Genomic DNA, 17634 nt, shown 5'->3' with positions numbered 1-17634 from the left:
CGCTACCTTTGTCATGGCAGGATTTGTTCATTTGTAGTAATGCTATCCAGCCAAAAGGTTAGGTGCAAGCCTGCAACAGAGGTGATGGTGCATGGCAGTGATGATATATGCAGCTGGAGTATGCTTGCCTGCTACCGTGCCCTCATCATCTGATCACTATTTCCATGTTTCAGTCAACTGTGAGGAAACTGTGTCCCTGTTCTGAAAAAGGTATAGTTGGCAAATTGTTCTTCTTAACTATGCTGAGAGTGTAATAACTGAATTTTTCTCTCTTCCTTTGTTTCTTGCATAAATTTACTCTCACATTGCATGGATAGGGGGGTAAAACTGTAAATTTACTCACATTAGAGGGCTTTAGAGGGCTGTAACGAACACCCCTCTAAATATTAGACCTCTAAAATATTTAGACCTCTAATTTTGTAGGTCTGTGTTTTAGACCTCTCTAGTGCGAAACGAACACACCCATAGAGGTCATGTCTGCGTTTCAGCTAGAGTACTGTACTGACAACCACTTCATAAATCTGAAGCGTTTGCGAAGCGTGTCTCCAAATTCCCAAGCAACTTTCGAGGAAAAGTATTGTCTGTGCCGAGCATCTTGTTCTGTCTGAATAATAATGTCCGTTATTCACGGGACGTCGTACTAATTGCGTGATCAGTCTATCAGGTGACTAGACAAAAGACCAAAGTGAAGGAAACGCATCACAACCACGTCAGGTCCGTTCAACGATCCAATCAATATTTTGTTGCCTCGTCCCCGTCTGCCACCGTATCTCTCTCACCAACTACGCTATGCAATTGGTTCGGAAAAAAATAAAATTGGTTTGAAAAAAAAAAACTAGGCTACGCACTAGTCGAATTCCAACTACGTTCTGAAAGATCACTAAGCTCCAATTATCAGGCGCAATTAAGCCACCTATAAACAAATCTTAGCCGCCGATCTCGAGAAAGCTGCTCCCCCGGGTGAAACCTGCCTGCTCGACCGCTTTGTCGACGGAATCCTGAGCCGCGCGCCTGCAACCGTGGGGTGCAGGCCCCTGCTCCAAGATGTACACGCACGCTTGTCACGGTGAAATTATTCATCATGTTTTTTTCAAGCCGCTCCTCATGATTCTCTTCAGAGTTTTCAATGTATAGGAGGAGTACAAAATCACCAGTTGCTTGTTCCCCACAGTATCGTTCACAAGGTGCTGCCTGGTGGAGTGGTGGTGGCTTGCTTGCACAGTTGCACTTGCACCACACCTCAAAATATTCCCCCAAGAACGAAGCCCTGATGAGAGAACAAAGTGCCCGTGCTGATGTTTTTGTTTTTGAGCGCAAGTGCCCTCTATCATTTGCGTGCCTAACAGGGTTCCGGCCTCGTAGGTCGGCAAAAGGGCTGGCGGACGAATTATCAGCCCCAAGATGTTTAGGTTTGTTTAAGCCAAAGTTTGGGGCCTGAGCAATGGGCTAAAGGTGTTGGTTCCGTGCAAATTGGTATGCTTTTTCACGGAATATTTTCTCCTGGTACTTTTGCTGCACAAATCGGAGCAAGTGGTGGTGCACTTGCTTCGCCTCCCTTGATGCACACGGTTTTTGCGTGTAACAGGGACGGATGTTTGTGCGATTCCCGGCCGGTGTGTGTTTGGGAATCCGAACCCCACCGGCCCACCCACAGCCGCGTCAGACATGGCCCACAGCCTCCAGTCGTCCTCGTCGCGGTCGCGGCGGAGCCGAGTCAGCCGCGTGCGTGGCGCGGACGCAGCATTCCCGCAGCCGTCCCAACTAGCCAACCAGGCAGCCACTACTACACCATGACGCAATAAAGAATGGGAACCGCTTGTCGATCGTCCTTCCCGGTTGGTGGCACCCGTCGGAACCGTGAGCCGCCAGTGCCAGACTGCTCGCTGTTTTTCCTGCACGGCGGCGCCCCCGCAGCAACGGCGCCCAGTGCCCGTCCCGGTCTGCCATACCATATATACCGGCCCCGCCTCAAGAACTGGGCTCAAAGCCTCAGCCCTCAGATTATCCATCCCCCGCCGAGTCCCGTCATCTCTAGCAGCTAGCAACGCACGTCGCGAAGCCCAAGCCATGGCGGCAGCACACCTCGCTTGCGCCTTCTTCTTCGACGCCGAGCCGCTCGGCGAGCCCAGGCTGCCCGCGCTGGACGCCTGCGCGCTCTGCTCCAAATCCTTGGCCCGCGACAGCGACATCTTCATGTACAGAGGGGACACGCCCTTCTGCAGCGAGGAGTGCCGCGACGAGCAGATGCAGTTCGACGCCATCCGGGCCAGGCAGGCCGCAAGGCCCGCCGGCCGGAGGCAGCAGTACTCGTCAGGAACGGAGTCGCGGCGTGGGCGCCAGGAGGCCAGCAAGGTGTCCGCGGTGGCAAGCTAAACGGCCGGAAGCTGCTCCACGTCCAGAGACCTGATGAGCAATGTCTGGTTAGTCTCCGGAAGATACGGGGAAGCATCGACCTGATGGGACACAAGGGGCGTCCATTTCTCCGTCACGCTTTGCGCGGCCTGAGCAGCGCGGTGATGGCCGGTGCCGGCGGAGGAATGATCCGCGTTAGCTCGTATGCTTTCCATGAGGCACTGGGCTTCTCAGCCGCCCGCCGCCGCACTCTCCAGCAGAGCTCCTATTGGGTCGTTTGTGCCATAGTGCCGGGTGTAGGATTCAGCCCGATTACAAACACCGTGTTGTACATCTGGGAAGCTTGTTTCCAAATTTCAAGCCAAAACTTTTTGAGAAAAATCATGCACCTACGGAGAAAAGAGTTTGGTCTGGAAACTAATTGCCATGAGATGTTGTACTATTTTTATGTGCCTGAATTGGTTTGCATGGAAACAAATGCACGAGCCTGCTAATTTCGTCATCTGTACAGTTGCCACTTGCTTGCTTCGACCGTATGGGAACGTTCAGTCTTCAGATATATGACCTGTCTGTCACTCTCTCAGTCAAGTGACTAAAGAAAATATCATGGTGGAGGATTCACATCAAGGCAGCCCCGTCCGATTCGTTGAGCATTTCAATTCCTATTCTTTTTAGTTTACTTGATGGCGTACGCCTCTCGACTCATCGCTGAGTCACCGGAGATCCTCCGAGCGTCATGGCCAGGCTGGAAGTAGCGGGCGCCCAGCGGAACATGTGCCCGGTCAGCTCCAGGTAGGACGTGAGTCACCGCATACGCAGCACGTGTGGACGGCGCGCACGGCCAGTAGCCCCACGCTTTCCATGTTTCCATCCGCTCTGCAACGAACGCCTGCGTGAGCGTGACGGAGAGCGAGCAGCTGAATACTCCCTACTTCCAAGAACAATTTTATTTGCGCCGCCAACACCAGGCACTACGAGTCACGAGCATTTTCCACCACGCAATGCTGATTTTTATCTGGCCGCATCGTCAGTCGCTTCACCAGGAACAGGTAGCCGCCTAGTAGTTCAGTTATCATCTGAGAGATCTACAAGCTCCCGTTACCAGGCGGAAACGCAAAATGCTTCTCCGTGAAGCCACACTTCCTGGAAGTTCAAAGTTAAACAAGCCAGGCGCAGATCTCGAGAAAAGCTGCTCCCCGGGACGAAGCCTGCCGGCCGGGGCGGACCCGATGGAATCTGGATCGCAAGGTGCCTCGCCTCTCCTACGGCAAGACGTGCCCGCCCCGCCAAGGCGAAACCTGGCACTCTCTCGGTTAAACAACCAGCTTCTCCCCGATCCGCAAATCTCCCCCGAGCGTTTTTAAACAACCAGCCTCTGATCGCGTGCAGCAGGCAGCCTGTCCGTCAGTGCGTGGCCACATCGTCACCGCGGACGCAAACGCCTCCTGCTATTGGACACCTGCCAGCCAGGCGGTCCCCGCGGCGTCGACGAGCCACGGCGCGCCGCCTGGCGGGCATGCCCCGGTCCCCGAGATTCCCGTAATAAAGCAAGCCCTAAAAATACTGCCAAGGCACGAGTACTAGCCGGGCCGTGCTCCCGATCATTTGCGTTGCGGGCATAGCCTGCCTAACCATGTGGAGGCACGGGCGCACGGCGGGTCCCTGACTCGCATGTTGGCAAAAGGCCTGGCTCCCTCATTACCGGCGGCAGGACGATCTGCGTTTGTTTAAGCCAAAGCTTGGAGCTTTGCCTAATGGCGCAGATTTGTCGCGAACGATTCCGACCTCTTTTCCTTTGATCAATACGACTCGATGGAATTCGGCTCGTAGCTTTTCCTGCACAAAGTGGAAGGGCAAGTGGTATTTCTGGTCCACTACGGGGAGCACTTTTCCCTTTTTGTGTGGTAGCATCGCATCGCACACGGTTTTCGTCCAGTACCCGGACGCCCCGGTGCGATTCCGATGTGTTCCTTTTGGGAACCAGAGTCCGGAGTCCCTCCACCCCACGGCCCCACCCCGGGGGGCCACGTCGCGGTCGAGCGTGCCTCGCCCCCGCGTCGTTCTCGTCGCGGTGGAGCTGCGCGCGCAGGCCACGCGCGCAGGCACGGACACGACGGCCATCAACTCCTCCTCAGGGAGGGTCCCTGGGTCAGGCTGAGCCAACCACGGCACCATGCCGCGGGAATAAAGAACCCAACCGCTCCATTCCGTTCCCCCGGCCTGGTTCGGTGGCTCCGCCCGTCCGGCGGGCGGTATCGCTCGACCCGTGGGCCGTCTCCCCCGCGCCCTGACCCCTGTTTTCCCCACGCCCCTGCCGTGCACCGCACCCAGCCGCATCGGCGTCGCCCTCCCCGTCGCCCTCCCCCATATATACCCCGCGCGGCCTCCGCCTCCAAAACTCACCTCACCTCCAAAGGCACCACCTTCCTCCTCCGGTCCTCCGCCGCCACCGAAGCAGCGACAGCCGGAGCTCAAGGACGCGCTAGCTAGAGAAGCAGCAGCACCTACTCCTGCTCAGAATGGCCTCCGCCTTCTTCTTCGACGCCGAGCCGCTCTGCGAGCCCAGCGTGCCGGCGCTGGACGCGTGCGCGCTCTGCGCCAAGCCGCTGGGCCGCGACAGCGACATCTTCATGTACAGGGGGGACACACCCTTCTGCAGCGAGGAGTGCCGCCACGAGCAGATGCAGCTCGACGCCATCCGCGCGAGGCAGGCCGCAAGGTCCGCCGCCCGGAGGCAGCAGCAGTACTCGGCCATGGCGGAGTCGCGGCACCAGGAGTCCAGGAAGGTGTCCGTCGCGACCTGAACGCGCTGCCGCAGCCTGCAAAAAGCATGGAAGATTTCCGCTTGTGTGTCGACAAGATTTCAGCACATGAAGAAGATCAGTCGATGGAGCCGGTGGGACAAAGGACATCGGTTCCCCCGTCTCTGTAGCTTGGCTTGAGCAGTGCGGCGTTGCCCATCGGCGCCGGAGAGCGAAGAACCTTGGGACATGGGGGAGGAAGTTCGTCGGATCTGCTTGCTTGTGGCTTTGGGTATCTGAGCCGCCCACTAGGCACCACAATCCCTTGTTCAACGCTCTGGTGTTTGGCTCATCGGGTGTGCGCGAGTGTTTTTAGCTTCCATTGTACACCACCTTGATCCTTCTGTAAATCCAATGCATTTGGGAATCTTGTTTCCATATTTGAGCAAATTTTGAGGAAAAGCATTGCCTTGCCTGAACTACACGTCGATTATTCACTGTTGATCTGACACGGTGGACCGCCGATGCTAGTAGCATCGTACCATACGCATTTGCTCATACGGTTTACACCATCTAGGAAGGGTTTTACCTTTTTTTTTCAATCGAAGCTGCAGAAATTTCCTAGAAATTATGGAATGGCAATTCGTACATGCGTTCCAACGTACTCGCTCGGTCCTAAAACGAACCTCCGTAAAAAAAACAAATCATTCTAGAATTTAAAATTTATCAAAAAAATTTATCTTACTCTATTTAGAAAATACATGTACATGTACCAAATATGGATATAAATAGGGATAAATATGGTTATTTTACCCTTTTATTTATTTATCCTAAAATTTTTAGGATAATTTATTTTATAGGACAGAAGGAAGTATATGAACATCAGAACAGCACCGTTTAAATCCAAATTACTTGGACGGCCTTGCTATGCAAAATATTGATGAAAATGATATGTTGCGTAAGCTATATTAGGGCCATCTTCTGTGATCTGATTGTGAAACTAGTATAGAATCCCGGATCATGTTGCAATGCAAATTCCCCAAACTCCCATTGTGAAACTAGTACTAAGTGTGGATTCCGAAATTACGCCGCCATTATGATATATCGCGCCTCCTTATGTATAGAAAACTCCATTAAATGAGGAATATGGTGGGAGTAAGATAGTAAGCTGCGAAATTTCCAAACTGCGTACCATGAGATGGAGAAAAATGGAAGGAAGGTATTTTTCGATCTTCCGTGACATCGTGGTCCGTAAGCGAAGAACCTTGACCCTGCTGCATCGGACGCGTGCATGAACCTTGAACCCAACATGTGTGTCAGTTTGCCACAGTAAACAGCCTTTGACACAGCCAGTACGGGCGCCGCCCACACCCAACGAAGGCAACGACTCGTGCAGCCGTGCCCCCCTGGTCACGGCCTAGCAATGGCATCACGTGGCCGGCCGGAGCCGGACACGTCGTCGAGTTCGCCGCACTCCCCCAGACAACTTTCGGAGCGAGCCCTTCGATACCCCGCGTCGTGCCCTGTATCCGACCATGCGTGTGCGAAAGGCAGAGATCCCCCCTCGGCGGAAACGGCCGCCCTCGCCTAGCCGAACAAAACCCGTGCTCTGTAAAAAGAAAAAAAAATAGAAGGCAAAGCAGGAGCGCAGATCTCGACGAGGCCGCGGCGGCTTCCCGGAAAGAGGCCTCGCCGGCAAAGCCTCCACGCACGGCCTCGCTCACGAATCCCTCGACTACTCGAGAGATGGTTGGTCCCCAAAGCAGCCTTGACTCGAGTCTCGAGCCGCGCGCGAGAGGTGCTTCTCCCTCAAGCGGTCAAGCCAAAGCGAATCCGCCGTTCGGCCGTTCCCGAAGCACACAACCTGGCACGCTCTCGCATAAACAACCCGAAGCGAGGCAGCGAGGCACCCCCCCCCCCCCCCCCGGCTTGACGCCCAAGCCCGCGACCCACCCCCGTGTGACGTCAGCGGTTACGCACCCCGCGGCAGAAAGCGAACGAGCCGGCGGGACTCTGCCGGGGGCCGGGCGCCCGCCATCGGCCGGCCCATCGCCGCACGCGGGGCATGGCGTGCGCGCCAGCACCCGCCATGATTCCCGTCGGGGGAGAAAAGGGAAGGGCATCCCTGGCCGGCCCGTGGAACGACGACTGTCTTTGGGCGCGCCTAGCCATGTGCCGCTGCCGTACCATGGGTGGGCAGAAAGCCCCGCGGCGCCCGGGCCACGATGGGCGAGCGATGAAGGTTGCGTTAGTTTAACCCAAAGCAAAGCGTAGAGGGGGGCTGCCCGTGCCTGCCTGATGCTGTGGATTCGAGCACATGGCTCCACTCCTCCACGCCAGCTTCCTGCGTTGTTTAGCCCCTCTTTTGCTGGTAGAAAGAGGAACAATCCGTGCTCGTGTTTGATTCTCAACCCGCGGCGCCTAGTAGTTTAGTTTAAAAATGGGGGTTAATTGGTGTGCAAGGAAAGCAAGGAAGGAATTGGCACTGCTCGGAGGAGTTTGATGATCGGGGTCGGTTAGGCCGCCAGCTCCAGTACACGTGTGACGGTTGGGAGGACTTGAGATCCAGCGTCCTCGTGCACGTGCATGCGTCAGCTGTGAGTAGCTGAGCACTGTCACTATGAGCTGCTGCTGCTGTTTAGGAGCTGGAGGGAATGTGCTTAGGGAACAAACAGCTGGGCCATGTTTTGGTTCTTGCTGGTTAATCATGCGGCCAAAAGTCAAGCCCATGCAGCATGCGGGCCCCACCAGTTCTCTAGGGGGTATCACAGTAGCTATATGGCCCGCTCGTCAGTTGGAGGAGGATCCATCATCTTCTGTTCCTCTCGGACGCCCTGCCGGCCCACGGACTTGAGGATGCAGCAGTGTTGTTACTGACTGGGGAGGAATAATTAGCTTGGCAAAGCCAGGAAATATTCGGTGCTTCGTCAAAGCTTGCTTGGGAGCAACTCTGACAGCTACTGGAAGAGAATTCATTTCTGCATCTTCTTGTTGGGTGGTTGAGGCGCTGAATCCATGGTTTTCTGGTAGTGCAATTTTAATTTCGACAGTTCTTGTCAATCGTCAAAAGAAACGTCGAGACGGATGGAATTTTATTATTTGCCTCCTGTTAGACGTTAGAAAACTAGGATGCTTCAATTTCTGAGTATCCCCAATTGTTTTTCTCCAGGGATCTTCATCGGCCATGCTGTGGTACCGTTAGGTGCTTTGTTTACCGGTTTCTGATAGGAGACGAAATCAATCAAAGCATTAATCTGGCGCCAAGATATATAATACAACTGATTGATGTGTTTCAGAAATTTTCGGTGACTGCAGGTCGTACGAAAGGTTCCTGTGCTTCTTCTTCATTTCTCTGATAATACATATATGAAGGGCATTTTCTACAGGAATTAAGAATCTTTCTTGGTCACCCGTGACTCAGCCAGGCCTGCATTATTGTGCTCCTTCTAGTTTTCTCTTGCAGGAATCTAGTAAATGGCCAAGAGCGTTTTTTGTTCAGTGACCAGGGGGTCTGAAAAATCCGTTCATCTGACCGCGCTAAGTCAAGTAGCGTGACTACATGTACTGACCACTTGTTTAGTGATCTGGTCACAACAGGACGCTTTGTTTGACCAGGGGAGGGGAGCAGTTAGGTTCAACGATCTTTGATCTCCTACCATTGAAAACGAACTCGCCCATCGCACTCCGTTTTCCTTCTATTGCCACCTGCAACACTTTCCTGCCTAGTTTGTGCAGTTCTATTTTGACTCGAGAGCTTACAAAGTAGTAAAACACATGCTGAAAAGTGCCTGTTTGAAAATTTTCTTTTCCGGGTAAGTGTGCCTGATCATCTGAACAACAATATTGTCAGAAATAACCATGCGTCAAACCAGCTGGTTAACGATGCTTACTAGGCCTTGAGCATTTTTTCTATCATCTGGAACACGGGGTTCCCGTGCCAAAAATTTTAACGGCCGTCCAAGAACAGGCGGGGCCCAGCACACACAGCTCCATGTCGGCATGTCGACATGCTGCATTTGGCACATCAGGGGCCGTCCTTTTTCCCCGTTGTTCCCTGTGGTGATTGGTGAATCTTGCGATCTGCAGGTTGGCGACAGCAGCCACGTCAAAAAGGCACGAGAAATCTGCACAAGGCAGCAGCGGGGACGGCCGGATGAGAGAGTGTCACTGCCCCGGTGATGGCGACGGCGACTCCGCCGCACGATACTGCGTGCGCTGGCCCCGGCCACCGGCCACCGGCTTCATTTGCAGCTGAAAGCGACGCGCCCGGGGCCGGAACAAAACACGTATCCATCAAGCCCGTCGATGAAACCACCGGCTGGTAATCAAAAGTTTTCTTTTTTTTGTCTGTATAAACAAATTCTGGGGCGGAAAGGATCCTGTACCTGTTCAAATTTAAGAGGTGCCGTTTTTTATTTATGGAGGAGCGAGTGAGGTGACAAGTGAGCACAGAAAATTGACCAGGCAAAACTGATAAAAGAATGGCCAATTATTGATATCATTAACATGGAACCTACTCCCACTTGATTAAGGTGGTTGATGACTTGAATTGCCCTGATCTACCGTTTTTAAAAAAATAAAAAGGAAAAATAATTAGAAATGTTGCCTTCATAAGAGCTTGATGGCGAAGGATTCTTTTTTATCATGACAGGTTCCATCCAATGTATTGGGTGTCAAAGAAAGCGACCTGATAAGGACATACCGTATGTATATGATGTATAAGCACTCAATAGAGGCTTTTTTTAAAAAAAAATGCTATTTTGCAGAAAGGTCCATGTAACATGTGTATTTGTATCTGCCCTAGATTTTCTTGTATTTTTACACTAGTCCTTGAACTGTACGCGGCAAGTTACCTCTCCTAAATAAGAAATGCAACCAGTCGTTGTAGAGAAAGAAAGGGACCCATGAATTGCTCATGCCGTAGGATAAATATCTCTTAGTACTTGTTTGGATAAATCCATTCCCTCCGAGTACATATGGATCGAAGTAGAGAATTGTACTAATTTCCCCATAAATCTCGCCAATCGCATGATTAGACGGGATTTTCCTCTGTCCATATGAGCAGTGGTATTCAACTTTGAAGTACCGAGAAAGGCAGATAAGTTTAGCACTAATCCTGCATTTCCTCCTTGGTAATACGACCAAGAAAGGGGTTAACCGGCAATTATGTGTCAATATAAACATATCTATGTTGAAAGGTTTATCAAGAAGTCTTGGTTTTCGTTGGTAGTGACATAGGAGATAAACGTGTTTCCCCTAAACAAATTCAAATTCTCTTGACAAGCTAGCCCCCGTGAACTGTATCTCCCAGTCCCAACCATCATCTTAGTTTAAGGATGAGTCTGCTCCACCACCTTGTAATCCATTCACGTCTGCAAGCAGCGCTTCTTAAAAGACCTGATGAAACAGATGAACCTCCTCACTCCATCGAGTTGATAGATTTCAGGTCACCAGCAAACCCAACCCACTGGATCACGCCAGATGCTGTCGAGTACCCATCCCCCGCAACACTCGATCCGGTATTCGTTTTCCCGTGTAATCATGCACCCATGGCTTCGCCTTTTATCGCGGCTAGTTGCATGGCACGCCTAGAAAAAATGGCCAATCATCCACACGCCGCGCACACGCTACACAACACGACGCGACAAGACGGAGGGGAAAGGAAGCAGGCCCTACCTCCATGGCAATTGGGCGGTTTCTTTCGAGTAAACTAAGCTCCGACTGCAATTTGGAGAGAAAGATAGAGGCCTCCGTGGAGCCGACGAGCAGCAGCAGGAGCGCCGCCAAATCAAGCAGCCACGCAAGCCGTTTTTGTTTAGTTTAAGCGCAGGTGATGGGTGTGAGATCAGGAGATGGAGCCAGGCACCGAGAGAGCAGGAGCCAACCACCGTGCAGCGAGTGACGTGCAGCGGCACATCGACCCGGGATTGTTCCATCCATCGGATCGGGGTGTGACGTGCGCTCCCCTGCGTCGAAAGCGCCAAACCAACCGGGCCGGTGGGCGGAAAAGCGGAAGAAATGAAATTGGTGTCAAGTGGTTGGTTGGACCCATGAGGCCATGAGCTCGCTCGTTGGAAACTTGGAACAGTGCCGGTGCCGTACGCTCGCCCCGGCTTTGCTTGCTGTGGGCAACCCGCAACCTGATGATTCACAGTAGCAGCCTAGCAGGACCAAAGCCAAGTACTGGGGCCAGGGGCCAGGGGGCCTTTGTGGGTGGTCGTGCAACTTGGCCATTTGCTTAACCCCACCTTCTAGCGAAAGGGGGCGCTCTGCTATGCGTGCCAAATCATTTCTCGCGAGGTGGAATAATGCAAGGATAGAGTTCTTGTGTGCGTGTGTGTCAAGTGTATTCAGGATTGGTGACGAGAATCTAGGACTAGTATCCCTCTCGTATAAACTACTCCTTACTTGTACACGGAGCATTTCCTTGTAAGAAAACCAATGTTTAGGTGAAGTATTTTTTTTTTTGCCCCAAGTGGCTCTTTAATTACTGTGCTGTCGTTTTTGCTAATGAGATCAGCGTAGGCGTATACTTGTTCAAAAAGCATGGCCGTATACTTTGTGTGCATAGACAGTTCTTAAAATTTCACACACTACTAGCTTACTCAAGCTGTTAACATGAGTTACATGCCTGCCAATAGGGATGTGTGCTCAAACAGCTCGAGCTCATAGATAAAATCACATAAACTAGTAAAGCTATCGCAATGAAAATGAGAACATATTTAGTTGCCACGGAGACAAGTTCTAGATGGAATATGTCGTCCATCTCGCCATCTAAAAGGAACACAAAGCTACACTCATAAATTGGTGTTGAACCACCCAGGGCAATTATGCAAATTCATTGTTCCACTTGGGCTTAAAGACGTGAAGGGCCACTACTAAATTTCAAAGGGAAACAGAGGGGCCGAAATGTCAAGTGCCCGCCCCGCCCCACCCCCCCCCCCCCCCCCCCCCCCGGCATCTCCCTCCAAAATATAAAGTCCCTCCCTCTCGTCTTCCCCGCACTCCATCGCTCCCCTTTCCCACCCGGAAAAGAGAGAGCGGAGCACCAATTCGCCGAGGAAAACAGAGCCAAGGGAATGGCGCACTACAACCCCGTCTCCGTGGACGCCTACGGCGACCTCGAGGCCGGATTCTCCGGCCACTCCGCCACCCCGCTGAAGCCGGCGGCCTCGCCGAGGCGGCCCGGGCGCATGTTCTGCGACCCCTGCGACGACGCCGACGAGCTCCACGGCCACCACCACTACCTCGACATCTGCTTCCGCTGCCGCAAGCTCCTCTCCGGCAACAGAGACATCTTCATGTACAGGTCAGCAGAAGCACCGTGCTGGTCCGATCACTTGAGATCGATCCTTTTTTTTCTGCAAGAGATCTCTGAAGAGGAATAAACGGTTTGCTGACGGCGGCGCGGCTGTTTTTCCTTATCGCAGAGGTGACATGCCGTTCTGCAGCGAGGAGTGCCGGCAGGAGCAGATCGAGATCGACGAGGCGAGGGAGCAGCGGCTGAAGCAGACGGGGAGGGCCGAGCAGCAGCGGCAGCGGCAGCAGAAGCAGAGCCCCCAGAGGATCCCCATCTGGGCGTGGTGAAGAAAAAAGTTTTGAGCACCGGAAAACGTAGTAGGATTTAGCTGTACCTCAAGAACCGAAGCACGATGCGTGTGAAAATCACGCGCGGTCACGGGTCACCAGCTCGACGGAGACGAGGGCCACAGGCCACAACACAAGGCCAGGCAGAGGGGAGAGGGAGGGAGAGCCGAAGCGGCTGCGTCTCTGTTTATGAAATCGAACGAGCTCCTCCTTTTGATCTCTGAAAGATGGAGATGGAGGGGTTGATTCGAGCGTGAATTAGTCCTTGTTCTGTTCCTCTGCACAGTTGCACGGAACAAAAAAAAAGTGTGCGTGCGAGCAGGTTGTGCCGCGGTCGTGTCTGGGTTTGCCGTGTAACCTGTCGATATGAAAAGAAGTGAGAGGCACAAAGAGCACTCTCAGATTTCTCATCATCAGCTTCAGCTGTCTTCTACTTTTCCTTCCGATGAATTGGTGACCTCTCGATTTGATGTTTTTCCCGCTTACTGCCGCAACAGGATCATATGATTTGTTGTGAAACGATGTTTTGGGGAGTTCTTCGTTGAAGATGTGCTGAAGGGGCCAATTGTCCAGTTGTTCTTGTGAACAGAGTTCCGGTCGCAATGCTACAGCAGAAACCTCAGTCGGGTCACCATCGCTTCCTACTGTGCGCAAGGAATGCAGAACTAAGGGCACGCTGCTTGTTGTTGGAGCAGCTAAGCAGCATGCAAAGCCATGGAGATTTCTCGAACAAAAAAGAGAAGCAAATCTAGGGGGAATCTGTTCTTTGAGTTCGTTCCTTAGTGCTGAAAAAATTGAGCTCGAACCTGTGAATCCGACGGTTGCTCCACGAAAGAAAGGAGCACGGAGGCAGTAATAATTAAAGAACTCGCAAAGCAAGCTGAGCATCATGTCACCCATGAGGCCTGCTTCCTGGAAGCTTGCATGCCTGATGTCACACCACTAGTTACCACCAACAATGGCGATTTTTATACCCAAAATGCACAGTTAGCGCTCCCTGTCTTTCCTAACACATCCACTAACCATCCCTGTCAGGTGGACCCCCGGAACCATAGCTCCGGTTCAGGGCCCACAGGCCAGCCTCCACATACAAAAACAACAGGGAGTTGCCCTCGTACGCGAAGCACCCGCGTCCGTGCTTCTAGAGCGCCTGACCTCGCGCTGAAGCAGCCAAGCTCAACCGGCGCCCCTCACCGTGAACAAAAACTAGTCTTACGCAAAGCATGTTGGCACTTGGCACCGATGCTAAACAAAAATCTTTCTCGGCCAGGCCGTAGATTTCATCCACATTCACCCCCAACCCCCGGCGAATTGGCGCCCATGTGCCGCCGGGAATCCTTTCGTGCGATCCAGGCCTTAAACAAACGACTCGGATTCCGCCCGCCACGTTACGCCCGCCCCGCCCCGGCCGGGCCGGCTCCGCTCCTCCGCGCTCCACGAACGCATAGCGTCGCCACCCCGCTGCCTTTGGCCGTAAGGAAGGAAGGAGCACGGCGCGAGTGGCGTCTCGCCCGGTGCCGGTGGTTCGGGGGGCACCCACGCCGGCGCCGCACGTGCTTATGCGCCGTGGTGACCGGCGGCCTCCGCATGCATGCTGCTCTGGCGTCCCCGGCCGGCCGCGCGCACCAGCACTTGCCCCCTCCGCTACCTACACGCACCGGGCGGGCACCACGTCTGTGCGTCCGCGCATGTGATGCTAGCCTGTGTCACTATGTGGCTTCGCCGTACGGTGATGCCATGCCATGCCCCGGCCTTGCCGCGGTCTGGGGATGCCAGGAAGGAGACGAGCACGGGCGTCGCTGTGGGGCGGGTTGGTGGTGGTGTCTCGGCGTTGGACGGGAGTGGACCGTCGACCTCGTGGAGGTGGACATGGTTGGAACGCCGCCACTGGTTTTTAATGGCGCCCGGCCGGTATAGAGAAACGATGTGCGCTTGCTCTTGTCGTCTGGGGATGTGAAAGACGCGCGGTGAAGGCGACTGGAATGTTTTTCTCAGAGCAGAGATGTCCTCGTTTCGCCTTGCCGAGACAGTGGCCTCGGTAGTAGAAAATTTGGGTTCGTACATGTGTTACAGCCGTGTCATTTCTTCCCTTTCTAAAAACTGATGAGAAAGAGGGAGGCGTTGACACGGTCAGCTTGTCTTTTCACAGGCGCATGTCGCGGATGAGCAGGCCGAAGCTGGCAATGCAAGCGAGAGCATGTTCATTGTGATCATCGATTGCCCATTGACATCGCTAATAATTATGTTCCCCTTTGCTAAGACGACAGGAGCGTGGATGCAATGAGTGGCCCGTTGATCTGTGTCCTCAAACAAGACCATAGGAAGAGAAGAACGGCACGGCAGGAGCTCGTCAAATTTCCTCGCGTGTCAAGAGTCTAGACACGATCGAGCCCGTGGTTAATTCGGCCATGGCCGGCGCCTATTCATATCTCCGGCTCCCGGCGACCGCGAGCATGCAGCCTCTCCTTCGTTTCGCTCGTTCCGGTGCCAAGAATAGGCGCGCCGCGGGCCCGGGGGGGGGGGGGGGGGCACACTATTTCTACGCGGCGCGGCCACCGAGGGAGTCCCGCAACCAAGCCGAGCTCCTTGGGATCCGGTGCCAGGCCTCGCCTCGCGCGGCGGTGCTCCCTCTTCGTCCCCCAGCGACGCGGGCCGGCGGACATGAAGGGGAGCGGTGCCATGAAGCCGTCGTCCATGTTCTACGTCCACGAGGCGGACGTCGTCCAGATCCACCACTTCCTCGAGGAGTGCTCCCTCTGCGCCAAGTCGCTCTCCGGCGACATCTTCATGTACAGGTCGCCGCGCCACGCCACGGCACGAACCATAGATATCTCACCACCACAGCTTTTCTTTTTGTTGTTTTTTTTACGTATGTCGATGCGTGCACCGATCTGCAGAGGTGACACGCCGTTCTGCAGCGAGGAGTGCAGGCAGCAGCAGATCGAGGTGGACAGGGCGAAGCACCGGCGGAAGAAGCGCGCGGCGGCGCACGCGCTGTCCGCGCGCAGCAAGGAGAACCGGCACCACCACCACCACCACCCCCAACACCACCACCACCACCAGCAACCGCAGCCGCGGAAGCCCGGCATGGACGCCAACCCCTGGGTCGACGCCGGCTTCGCGCGGGCGCCCGCGCTGCGCGTCTGAGGAACGAGCGCGCCACCACTCGCCGCGCCCTCGCCGCGCCGCGCGGGGGCCAGTCGTTTTCCGCGAGCTCTGCTCTGACGCGCACAGCACGAGACGGAATCCTTTCGGTTTTAGGGATCGGTTGCGCTAGTGCGTAAGTTACACGGCCCAGCGATTTGGCTCGGGCTCTTTTTTGCTCAAACTACAACTACGTAGTGTCCTCCAAGGCTAGAACTGTAGAGCCACGGCCATGAATCAGTGGATGCACGGCGTCACCACCGCTTTCTTCTGGCCTCGGCTGTAGTTCTTGCTTTCGTGGAATGAAATTTGTACGGTTTTCTCCTACCAGACTAGTAATTTATACTCTGAATGTACAAACTGTAAAAGAAAATACGAGGCAAAACCTAGTGAAATACGAACCGAACAGAAGAGCGAGCGCGGAGGGCTGGAGAACATGTGAAGAGAAATTCAGAAGGTTAGAGCGGTGCTGCACCACAACTGAAGATCTTGATCTTTACAGTCTCCATCCATCTATCTGCTGGCGCTCTTGTGTTCCGAGTTGTATCCCTTCGCCGTTCCTGTAATCTCTGCTCGGTATGCCGTGCCTTCAGCAATGTACCCATCATTGACTATGAAATGTAGGTGGGGATCCTCCACCCCAATGTTGTTCACAAAGAAAAGGCACTCCGCACTTGAGATCTCAACATAACAGCAGCTTAAAAGTTCAGGAAATGAACTCACAAACCATGTGCCTTTGTCACTGATGCAAGCCACAAGCTTCTGCAGAGCATATACTACTGTAACACACCAGCCGGAACAGAAGCCTGTAGGCTGTAGCTCATCAGACAGGACTGAAGTTTCTGTCAGAGCTGCAGCCTCAAGGGCTCGCATCAACGGGCTTGCGTGCCGTCTATACGCATACACATGTCAAGGATCACAGTGTCTGAACATGCATCTTGATGGCATTCACATCTTGAGTAGCAGTGCGTTGTAAAGAAATCGAGGGCTGACGACGGGTGATTGGAGGCGATGCAAGACCCTTTTAAAAAACCGCATTAGCGGTTACTAGATCCGTTTGATTGGATGCCATCGCTGTTGCAGGGGAATAAGATCCGGAGCCACGGATCCTACGAGAGATTTTCCTGCCTGATTTCCCGGCGTCTTGCCCCGCACACCCGGCATATTCCCGTTTGGCAGTGCACCTCCTCCGCTAGACCGCTACTAGCTCGATCCTCTCCGTGATTCTTTTTTTTTCTTTTCCTTTTAAGAAAGTAATGCTCTCCATGATTTTCCCCTCCTCCTGATGTGCACGCTCTTTTAACCACACACCGCAAACTTTTCTGTATAGCTCCTCCAGGTCGTCTCGTCAGTAGAGTCAGCGGAGAGGATCCGAAGATTTTCAGAGAAGCAGGCAAGCAGCAGACCTCTCGGTGCTCAAGCTCCAACGCCAAACCGGGGCAGGCGTGAGATAAACAAATGGGAGGATAGCGGCGGAACCACGGGGTGGGTCCATGATCATTGATCTCCGCAAGCTGTGTCCCCCCAGCTTGAACCCCGGGCCGGTTGGAATCCAGGAGACCGGCTCTCGGCGCCAGCCTCCGCTTTACTTTAGCTCCTCCCATGGCTGCTAGGACGAGTAGTTTACTCGCAAGGTCTGCGCTTAGATCTCATCTTCCGGATGCTCACTTGATTAGGGCCCAGCAGATGGATTAACAACCAGTGCTGCTACGCTCCAAAGGCGTGACACCACAATGACACCGAAGCCCACTCGATTAACAAGCGCCGCCCGTCGCCCATTATTTGCCGCACTTGCGCCTGGTTTCGTGAC

General features: G+C 53.9%; 4 protein-coding genes across 4 annotated transcripts; all 4 read left to right on the top strand.

Annotated features, from left to right (window-relative positions):
* Nucleotides 1-1847: 1847 nt before the first annotated feature.
* LOC112900211 lies at nucleotides 1848-2973 on the top strand. The gene has a single exon (XM_025968993.1). The coding sequence runs from the start codon at nucleotides 2068-2070 to the stop codon at nucleotides 2371-2373; it is 306 nt and encodes a 101-aa protein (XP_025824778.1). The 5' UTR covers nucleotides 1848-2067; the 3' UTR covers nucleotides 2374-2973.
* A 1615-nt stretch (nucleotides 2974-4588) lies between these two features.
* LOC112900208 (protein MARD1-like) lies at nucleotides 4589-5572 on the top strand. The gene has a single exon (XM_025968989.1). The coding sequence runs from the start codon at nucleotides 4872-4874 to the stop codon at nucleotides 5154-5156; it is 285 nt and encodes a 94-aa protein (XP_025824774.1). The 5' UTR covers nucleotides 4589-4871; the 3' UTR covers nucleotides 5157-5572.
* A 6518-nt stretch (nucleotides 5573-12090) lies between these two features.
* Nucleotides 12091-13093, top strand: LOC112900012. The gene is made up of 2 exons (XM_025968707.1): nucleotides 12091-12402; nucleotides 12524-13093. Exons 1-2 carry the CDS (start codon nucleotides 12173-12175, stop codon nucleotides 12678-12680), a joined length of 387 nt encoding a protein of 128 aa, XP_025824492.1. The 5' UTR covers nucleotides 12091-12172; the 3' UTR covers nucleotides 12681-13093.
* Nucleotides 13094-14780: 1687 nt separating this feature from the next.
* Nucleotides 14781-16469, top strand: LOC112900139 (lateral signaling target protein 2 homolog). The gene is made up of 2 exons (XM_025968903.1): nucleotides 14781-15475; nucleotides 15578-16469. Exons 1-2 carry the CDS (start codon nucleotides 15342-15344, stop codon nucleotides 15825-15827), a joined length of 384 nt encoding a protein of 127 aa, XP_025824688.1. The 5' UTR covers nucleotides 14781-15341; the 3' UTR covers nucleotides 15828-16469.
* The last annotated feature ends 1165 nt before the right edge of the window (nucleotides 16470-17634 follow it).

This window comes from Panicum hallii, chromosome 7 (genome assembly GCF_002211085.1).
Source record: "Panicum hallii strain FIL2 chromosome 7, PHallii_v3.1, whole genome shotgun sequence".
NCBI classification, from domain to species: domain Eukaryota; kingdom Viridiplantae; phylum Streptophyta; class Magnoliopsida; order Poales; family Poaceae; genus Panicum; species Panicum hallii.
This window is presented reverse-complemented; position numbering and strand designations above follow the sequence as displayed.

Excerpts from the sequence above, each read along its gene's own strand:
- LOC112900012 (XM_025968707.1), top strand. The coding sequence starts at position 12,173 with ATGGCGCACTACAACCCCGTCTCCGTGGACGCCTACGGCGACCTCGAG. Across the intron at positions 12,403-12,523 it reads AGAGACATCTTCATGTACAG|AGGTGACATGCCGTTCTGCA; the intron begins GTCAGCAGAAGC and ends TCCTTATCGCAG.
- LOC112900139 (XM_025968903.1), top strand. The coding sequence starts at position 15,342 with ATGAAGGGGAGCGGTGCCATGAAGCCGTCGTCCATGTTCTACGTCCAC. Across the intron at positions 15,476-15,577 it reads GGCGACATCTTCATGTACAG|AGGTGACACGCCGTTCTGCA; the intron begins GTCGCCGCGCCA and ends ACCGATCTGCAG.
- LOC112900211 (XM_025968993.1), top strand. The coding sequence starts at position 2,068 with ATGGCGGCAGCACACCTCGCTTGCGCCTTCTTCTTCGACGCCGAGCCG.
- LOC112900208 (XM_025968989.1), top strand. The coding sequence starts at position 4,872 with ATGGCCTCCGCCTTCTTCTTCGACGCCGAGCCGCTCTGCGAGCCCAGC.